The 9,266-nt window shown below is 39.0% G+C and overlaps 1 protein-coding gene across 3 annotated transcripts; it reads left to right on the top strand.

Moving 5' to 3' along the window:
- Positions 1-6,984: 6,984 nt before the first annotated feature.
- LOC141604564 (uncharacterized) lies at positions 6,985-9,266 on the top strand. Of its 3 annotated transcripts, none has more exons than XM_074422982.1 (4): positions 6,985-7,070; positions 7,797-8,008; positions 8,133-8,199; positions 8,526-9,266. In XM_074422982.1, the coding sequence occupies exons 2-4, from the start codon at positions 7,839-7,841 to the stop codon at positions 8,841-8,843; spliced, it is 555 nt and encodes a 184-aa protein (XP_074279083.1). In that variant the 5' UTR covers positions 6,985-7,070; positions 7,797-7,838; the 3' UTR covers positions 8,844-9,266. The 3 variants fall into 3 exon arrangements, with proteins under 3 accessions (XP_074279083.1, XP_074279076.1, XP_074279091.1); XM_074422975.1 differs by lacking the exon at positions 6,985-7,070 and adding an exon at positions 7,094-7,184; XM_074422990.1 differs by lacking the exon at positions 6,985-7,070 and adding an exon at positions 7,243-7,526 and having other exon boundaries at positions 7,594-8,008.

A 9,266-nucleotide genomic window follows, 5' to 3' on the forward strand; every position in this document is an offset into this window, starting at 1 on the left:
AGGAAACCTCAAATGTTATGAATTGTTGAATGTTGAGAAATTTAATTGTTTTGATGGAGGCTTACCACTTCGATGTGATTTGGAGCGGGATCCATTGAATTGGGCCCCCACACAGTTGTGAATTCGGCCGCCCAGAGACAGTGACTATCACCCCGAAAAGCTATTGTCTAGAGGTTAACCGGTTGCCTAATAAGCGATTGGCGAAAGCAAAGGACACTAGCCCGGAAGGGACAAACCCCATCTTAAATTTTTGAAATGTGAAAGTTAAATGAGGACAATTTTTGAATACTAGTCATATCCACCTTTTTTTTATAAAGATTTGAGCATTTCATTCCCAAAAAGCCTTTTTGTCAAGCCACTTTGTCGAGCTTGGGACGATCCATGACCTTTACTTTTGTAGAGAATTCGAGACTTGTCATGTCATATGCTACTAGCATCATAGGGATCATCATTCCACCACCATCCGATCGCTCTTGACGAAAGCATTTGGAAATTGAGGACGAAAGTAGTCTAGTTTAACACCATTTGGAGGTGATTTAGTGTCATCCTCTTAGCCTTAGTAATTTGTTGAACTAGTATTTGTAAAGGATTACATGATCTTAAATTTGTTCCTCTTTAGTGCCTCCGCCGCTTGATGAGGAAGTGGCTATTCCTTTTGTAGATGCATCCATTATGTGATTTTGTGTGCTTAATGTTTGGATGTGTCGCCATTTTGGCAAGACCCACCTTGCCTTGCAAGAAGGCATTCTACCTCATGGTTGTCTTGTTGTGAGTTGAAGGGGCAGAGTGAGACCCGCTAATTGTCTCATATCGCTTATGTTATTAGGTTAGTTTAAATAATGGTTCTAGTCTTTGTCACCTCTTTACTCGGGACGAGCAAAGGTTCGGTTTGCTTGTCTCTGATGTGACCATAATTAGCGCATATTTAGCCCCCGAATTAGCCTTGTTCTCATGCTTTTTAGTGCATATTTGGGTCATTTATTATCTTTAGTTCTTTGTTTTGCATATTCTTTGAGATTTTGATCCCTTGGTAGGAAAGGAGTAAGAATCTTGCATTTTCATGGCAAAACGAGACTAAATTGATCGAATCCAATGACCAAGCATCAAGAAGAGACAAGATTAGAAGGCCTTTTTACATATGATAGTAGATGAGCAATGTTGAGAAAGGATCCTTGATTCCCCAAGGAAATCCCCAAGGAATTTATGAAGAAAAGGGAAGAAAAGAAGAGGAAATCCTGCTGAGGAACAATCCGTGCGGATTGTCTACAATCCGGTCGTCCTCCACATGCCCAATCCGTGCGGTTTCATCCCAAGACGCTCGGGTTTGTAGCCTACAATCCGCCCGGATTCACCCTGAAGCCGCCCGTGTTCCACCGCCAGAATCCGCCCGTCCCGACTCCAAAACGCACGGATTCCTGTACAGCACAATTTCGTCTTCTCCAAACTACAAAGAAAGAAGCCCTTCCTTCGAAAAATACCAGCTCCTCCCTGCTCAATCTAAAAAGTGTAATTACTAGTTTAGCCCTTAGTTAACCCTAATGCATCCCCCTAATTTCCACTATAAATACCCCATTAGTCTAATTAGAAGAGCATGTTTTTCTTATCAATAATTAGAGTAGTTAATATTAATCAAATCTCTCTTTAGTTTTGTAATCAACAATTAATCAAGTTTTAATACAAGTTTTATTTCCTTAATCTCTCTTTTGTTCATCCTTTATTTTGGGTAATTGAAGATTATTTGGGTTATTATTGGGAGATTGACAACCTCTCAATCAAGCATCAAGTACTTCTTTTATCTTTGCTTTATTATTGGAATCATTAGTAGGTATAATTCTCTTAATCTCTTTTTAATTATTGTTAATTACTTTCATTTGTTCATCATGTTTCATTTTGTTGGTATGATTGACAACCTTGCTAGCATGATTAACATGATAATGAGTGAGTAGTCTCTTAGCTAGGGTTAATGGGTGATTAGGGGAAACCAACATGGGGAATGATTCATGCTTAAATTAATATGCTTTCATGTTTTATTTGCTTGCTTGTTTTGATCTCAACTCATGCACATGTTATGTTAGATGAAATGCGAGCCTATGAATCCTTGCATTTTTTACCCATCACCTATCTTTTCAATGAGACTTGTAAGACATAAACCAACTCGAGTCTCATTAGACCATGCATGTTGTTGAGTAGGGAAGACTAAGTCGACTTGTAGGTGTTGTACAATCTAATCGATTCGGCTCCGGGACCCAAACTTTCCTAGGATTGTAAGATATAACCCAACTCAATCCATCACAACAATAATTGCTTGCTTATAATTTGAGAACATGTTTGTATGATCAATTCCCATGATTCCCCTATGATCCCATAACACCCTAGTGCTTTTTATCAATTGTTTACAACCCTTTTAATTCATCTTGCTTGTCTATTTGCATTGCTATTTAGTTAGTGACCTTCTACATCAACCCAAATTGTGACACCCCTAAGACACCACTAGTTTCAATAGAAATCTCATCTCAATTCCCGTCCCTTGGGATCCGACCTTTACTTGCCTCTTTACTAATTGTAGAGTTGTTTGTGAAGCTATAAATTGTGTTTTGATTCGGACGTGACCCAACGACCACACCTTTAATTGTGAACACGAAACAGACCGATCAGTCTCTAAGGTTGGTGCTTTTATGGTTGGTCCTTCTTTATCTTCCTATTTTGATGGACTTCAGTTTGGGGTGGGTGTGTCCAGTAGAGGAAAGGCTATCTTGCATGCCTTGAACCGGCTCATTGAGGCTCGGGGTGCTGAGGTGGGGCTTTCTATGTTGCTGGTTGATTTCCAGAATGTGTTCAACCTTGTTGATCGTGCGACTATGCTTCAGGAGGTCCGCCGTCGTTACCCGGTTCTTTCCCGTTAGGTGGAGTTTTGTTATTCCAGCCTTGCCCGTCTTTTTTATGGGGAGCACTGCTTGTGGTCTTGTCAGGGTGTCCAGCAGGGTGATCCGTTGGAGCCTTTGCTTTTCGCTTTGGTTTTGCATCCCTTAGTATGCAAGATCCGGGACACTTTTGACCTCACTATGCAGGCATGGTACTTAGATGATAGCACCATCGTGGGTGATACTTTGGAGGTGGGGAAGGTCTTGGATTTGATTATGGTGGATGGCCCTCGTTTTGGACTGCATCTTAATGTCTCCAAGACGGAGGTCTTTTGGCCTGTTGAGGATCCTCGGAGTCAGCTTCCTGGGGTTTTCCCCCCTTCTATTTCTCGGCCATTGCGTGGTGTTACTGTTTTGGGTGGACCTGTCAGTACTTGTCCTGATTTTGGCAGTGAGATTGTGGCGAAGAGAGTAACTAAAACCATTAAGCTAATGGACTTGGTTGCGAGGATTGAGGACCCGCAATGTGAGTTGCTTCTTCTTCGAGCTTGTACTGGTATTTCTAAGCTCTATTTCTCACTTCGTACTTGCTCCCCTAGTGTTTTTGGGTCGGTCCATATTCCTTTTGATGTCGCTCTTCGTTCCGGCTTGGAACGTCACATCACCGCGTCTGGGCGGGTTTTGGGGATTGGCGGTGGCGCCTTGCTACATTCCCTTTTCATCTTGGTGGTCTTGGTGTCTATGCGGCTGGAGATGTTTTATTTTATGCTTTTATTGCGTCCCGTTTGCGATCTGCTTTGGTTTGCGAGCTAAACTCTCCGCCCTTTCCGGTATTGTAGCTTGCCCCCGCTTTTGATGATGCCGCGCGGTGTTTCTGCGACTACGGACTCACAGTATTTTAGGTAACCCTAGTGAAATTGCCCCCAAACTTATGAAGAAATTGCGACATTTATTTCGCGACGGTTCTTTCGCCTCGTAGTCTGTTTTCTCTTTGACACCGCGCCCGACTTGCTTTATAAGCGATCTCGGCGGGTTCTCACTCCTCTGATTGGTTACGCGCGGTTCCTATCTCGGGGTTGGGTTAGACTATGAACGGGAGGACTTACCGTAGTGTGCTTGGGTATCGTCTGGGTGTTCCGTTATTCACGGTATCTAGGCTCATCTGCTTGCTCTCGGGTTTTATTTGAGGATGTTTTTGGAGACCACGTTGTTTCTTGTCTCTTTGATGCGTGGGCGTTAAACATTGGCATAACCTCGTCCGGACACTCTTTTTAACATCTCGTTATAGATCCGGCATTACTTGCGGAAAGGAGGTTGATATCGGTTTGGTTGATGGACATGGTGGCTCTCTTCGTCCTGCGGTTTGTTGCTTTATTCTTGGGACGAGGGCGTGATGTGTGTGTTGACTTGACGGGGTCCTCTCCTTTGACTCGGGACTGATGACGGATTTTGTGCACAGTCGGGTTGTCGGCCGATCTTTCGGCGTAAGTGTGTTAAAATCTACGGGGATTTGTGCGCGACGACAATGTTATGGTTTCCTTCCTTTCTCTTTCTCTTCACTTGGGGAGCTGGGTTCGGATGTTGTTGCCTTACTCAAGCGGATCCAGAAATTCTCGTTATCTCAGGATGTTGGGGCTCGGGTGGCCGCTTACATTTTTACTAGACTTAGCTTTGCTGTTGCTAAGGGTGTGGGAGCCCAGATTGTCTCTCGGCTCCCCACCAATTTCATGTAAACTTTTATTTTTCTTTTAATGAAAGTTGCGCGCATCCTTTATTAAAAAAAAAATAATAATAATAATAATAATAATAATTAAGTTAATTTAAATTCGGATCTTATAAGTTCAGTTCAGATCCTATAAGTTCAATTCAGTTCAGTTCAGATCCTATTAGTTCAGTTCAGATCCTATAAATTTAGTTCAGTTCAGATCAGATCCGTTTCAGTCCAAAAGAACCGGGCCTAAGATGAATATGCAAGAATTTGTGGAAAATAATGGCCGTATGTTAATTGGAGCGGTGTATAGGGTGTAACTGTGTACTCCGTAACTGTATAAGGCAGCAATGCAGCATGAAGTGATTTAGGTTTGGTCGAAAGGAACAGGGAAAGGGTGGTAATGTGGCATGAAGAGGTGGGCGCAATGGGGCTAACATAGTGGTAGAGTAGCATCATTGCTAGCTGGAATCGAGTCAGCCACGCGCCGAATCAATAACTTTGACTTTATTCCAACATGTGGGCCCACGTGCTGTCATGCTTGTCAGAATTCCTTCGTGGTATTTGTAAGACCGTAGATCCATAAAATCAGCGGCAACACCCTCAAAATCCTCTACCTCACTTATACCGTAACGTTGCGTATTGCACGTTCACATTTTCACAACTCTTCTTTGACTTTTCTACACTCCATTCGGCTACTCATTATTCATCACTCAAACCTAGACCAGGTAATTGTGATCCGACTCGATAAAATCTGAAAATATTGCAAATAAAAACAATCCTTATCAAACCTGATGAATGGTGATGACTTCCAAGTTCCGACCCCATCGGATTCAATGATTCATACTTAGGATTTTAGGTGGATAATCCATAAACCTTATTCCTTTAAACTCGGGCTCGTCATGATTAAATTCAATTCAATTCGAATTAAATAATTCACTTTAGAAAACCAAATTCAAGGAGTTGTACGCACCTAAATAAGCAGGGTAGTAGATTAGTACGTATAGCTACATAGCCGTATAGTGATCTAATCATTGGGGGCGAGTAAAGATCCTCTTCATTTTCTTAAAGAAAATGGAGGTCCATTCCCCTTCAATGATCCGGATTTAATTCTCGATAGATCGAGTGGTTGTAAATATACTTGAGTAGGAAAAGGTAAATGAATGAAAATGAAATATATAATATAATATGGGCGTATTAGAGAGAAAATGAAGAGTATCTAAATTGAACAGAAACCCTTCACCTTTTTTGGACAATTGATTTTTTTTAATTATAAGATTTGTCTAGTTTAAAATTTTTATATCCAACGAAACACGCTACAAGAAAAAATATAGAGTTGTCGTTTAACAAGACGGTCTCTTAGATAAAATCAACCTAAATAGATACACAAGTTCTTATTTAAAATGAGTGTATTCGTTTTAAGGTTAAGGCAGGTCAAGTGACATGTCATATTTGTAAAATATTTAGGGGTTTTTTTGGTAACTACTCCCAACTATAAACATTTTTTTTTTGTAATTGTTCCCTACTTAAAAAAAAAAAAAAAAAAAAAAAAAAAAAAAAAAAAAAAAAAAAAACTGCTACCTTAATATTTATTTTGATTAAAACTTGCTACAAAAATTCATTCTCAGGTACGAAAAGGATGCTTGTTTGCGACGGTCTTTGCCGAGGTCGTTAGATGGTCAAACGATAACCAAAATAAGAGTTTTTGGATGTTTTGGAATCCTGAGATTGCAAATTTTGTGAATGTTGAAATAGGGGTGCTACGAGGTGATCCTAAATGGTGTAAAATGGTCGTGAATAGGGCCTGGTCTTGCACTCTGTTTTCGTGAAAACAGGGGCAGTTTTGCGGGTCTAGTTTGGGCACGATTTCCTAAGGTTTAGGATAGTTTTTCAGGTTAGTATGAAATTTGCAGTCTTAGAATTCCAAAACATCCAAGAACTCGTATTTTGGTTATTGTTTGACCATCCAATGACCTCGGCAAAGACCGTCGCAAACAAACATCCTTTTCTCCAAAAATGAGTACATGAGAATGAATTTTTGTAGGAAGTTTTAATCAACGTTTATAAGTGAGAGTATTTAGCAAAAATCCAAATATTTATTCAATTTTATTAGTTTATATGGCAAAAGAAAAAGTATTTATTTTATCAACGATGTCTAAGATAGATTATCATAGTTAAACACTTACCTAAAATATTTATTTGTTTTGTTTTTCTAACAGTGTCTTCTAACACACGTTAATAAACCGTGAATATAGAAAATTTGTAAGATATTCTCATGAGAAATTCAGGTATAAACTCAATTTTACTCTAATTAATTAACGAGAATATTTTACGAATTTTTTCATACTCGTCTTATAATGTGTATCCTTAGAAAACAAATTAGAAGAACCAAAATTTTGTTTATAGATCTTAAATTGGAGGGTTGATGAAAGAAAAACATTAGTTTGTGGTGGCAGACTTGAAAATGATTTGTTAAATGTCATAATCCAACGTCTAATTAGGTAGGTCATCGTCTTCTTACTTGCTTATCAGCTTATATATAATTCCTCATTCCTACATCTCATCTTTCGCCCTTTCTCTCTATCCCTTTTCCCCTCCACCCATTTTTTCCACAGGTATTTATTTTCTACCTTTCTTTTTTAATTAATAATCTCTCTTTTCCTCGTAATTTCCATCTTTACTCTTTTATTACTGACTTTCAAGCTTTGATTTGCCAATCATAATTTAAAATTTTAAAACTATGTGATTTAATTTTCATCTACTGCAAATCTTTGTTCTAGATCAGATCTAACATGAAAGTTTTAATCTTTCTTATGCTAATTCATAGATTTACCTGATTTTGAGCTACCCATGCTGTCATCTGAGCTGTTTCTTCAATTAACTTGACCCGTTTTAATGTTAAGATAGATATATCCGTCTTAAGGGAGACGGACTGTCTTTTTTATTCTCTGTGAGACGTATTTTAATCGGACCTAGACAACTTTGGGAAAGTTGTAAAAAGAACAATCTCAAAAAAACAAATAGTGGAAATGAATTGAATTTTGTTAATGATTTATGAGTTACATGTTGTGGTTTAATTGTAAGTTTTTAGGAAATTATAAAAAGAACCCCAATAAAAAAGAGGAAATATATTGATTTGTTGGTTATGATTTTAGATTATTATTATTGTTTAATGGTGATTGTGAGGCTAATGAGTTAGATTTTGGTGGTTTGTTGTGTGTGAACAGGTGTTCTCTTTGAAAACTGTAAAAAAATAGTGAAAGAAAAAGATGAATAATAGGTGGGAGATTCAGCAGAACGCCATGGTGGGAAGATGTGAAGAGATGAGAGGTCCAGTTGTGGTATCGGGTCGAAACGGGCAGATTGTTTGCCCAAAACCCAGGCGTGTTGGGTTCTTGGGTGGTAATATTGCCATGTCACTTAGATGGCAGCAAATAAGGTAATTTTGATAGTGCTAATTAATCATGTTTAGGGTAACTTGTGGTTTTGGGTTTGGTTTTGAGTGTCAATTGTGTTTTTCATTCATTTTGGTTGATGGTGATTGTTTTTGTTATGTATGGCAGCCATCAAAGTGAGATAAACGATGCGAAAACCGGGGCTGAGCTTCTAGACCTGATTTTTATGGGAAAGGTATAATCTTCCAAGCTTTAAGTTGTCGCGTTCTAGTACTAGTGTATTGCACTTGTTGGTCGCCTCATTTAAGTACTCGTGTTCTTGTACTAGTGTATTGAGTTGATCTCACATGTTCATTTTAAGTCTTCGCGTTCTAGTGCTGGTGTATTGTTTTGATCTCACATGTTCAGTTAAGTTTTCGTATTTCAGTAGTCTATCGGGTTGTACTTCGTATCTCACCAGTTAGATCCCTTGTACAAGTCTTCGTGTTCACTTGTTCAAATACTAGTATTGTGTCAATTATTTGAGTACTAATAATTTGATTTCTGTTCTCGTTACCACAGGAGGGTCATGGTGAAGATCAATCACCAGGAGAGATTGCAACATCACCACCATTTTTTTGCGGCACTCCACCAAGTAGAGCATCTAACCCATTAGTCCAAGACTCTCAATTTGGGGACGATAGTCTGTCCCCTTTGTCAACTTTACAAACCGCATACCCTTCACCTTCTCCATCACCCTCTATATCACCCTCTCCCATGAAGTCCGGATGCGTTAGGATGAAATTCGGCCTCAAGTCACCTACAATTAGAGTAGAAGGTTTTGATTTTGATTGCCTTAGCAGGGACTGCCAGAGTTCAAGCGTTACTGCCATGGCTTAAAACATTCATTTGGAAACTGTATATACAGCTCAAGCTGCCGTCTATGAGGTTCAAGATTTCAATGAAATTGTTTTTGTAGAAAGGTTTTACCTAAGATGGATCCGTCTGTTGCACTGTCTATCGTTTAGTGAGTCTTGTATGAGACGGTATTACATATAAAATCGACCTAAATCCTTATGGATAGGTCTTGAATAGGCTTTAGTTGTAAGATCGTGTCATACAAGTTTTTGTGTATATAGGATGTGGTTCTAGTAGAAATACTGAGGAAGGATGTCCGATGTGTTTGATCTCGTTTTTTTGTATCATGAGAGGATTGTAAGAGGCACTTGTATATAGAAAGGCCTTAGTGATCTTACCTTATGGAACTTATGGTGTAAATATATGATCATTTGATAAAATTCAGAGCACATATTTTGTCATAAA

This window comes from Silene latifolia, chromosome 1 (genome assembly GCF_048544455.1).
Source record: "Silene latifolia isolate original U9 population chromosome 1, ASM4854445v1, whole genome shotgun sequence".
In the NCBI taxonomy this organism is placed as follows: domain Eukaryota; kingdom Viridiplantae; phylum Streptophyta; class Magnoliopsida; order Caryophyllales; family Caryophyllaceae; genus Silene; species Silene latifolia.

Coding starts and splice junctions, on each gene's coding strand:
- LOC141604564 (XM_074422982.1), top strand. CDS start 7,839: ATGAATAATAGGTGGGAGATTCAGCAGAACGCCATGGTGGGAAGATGT. Junction 8,009..8,132: donor CTTAGATGGCAGCAAATAAG/GTAATTTTGATA, acceptor TATGTATGGCAG/CCATCAAAGTGAGATAAACG. Junction 8,200..8,525: donor ACCTGATTTTTATGGGAAAG/GTATAATCTTCC, acceptor TCGTTACCACAG/GAGGGTCATGGTGAAGATCA.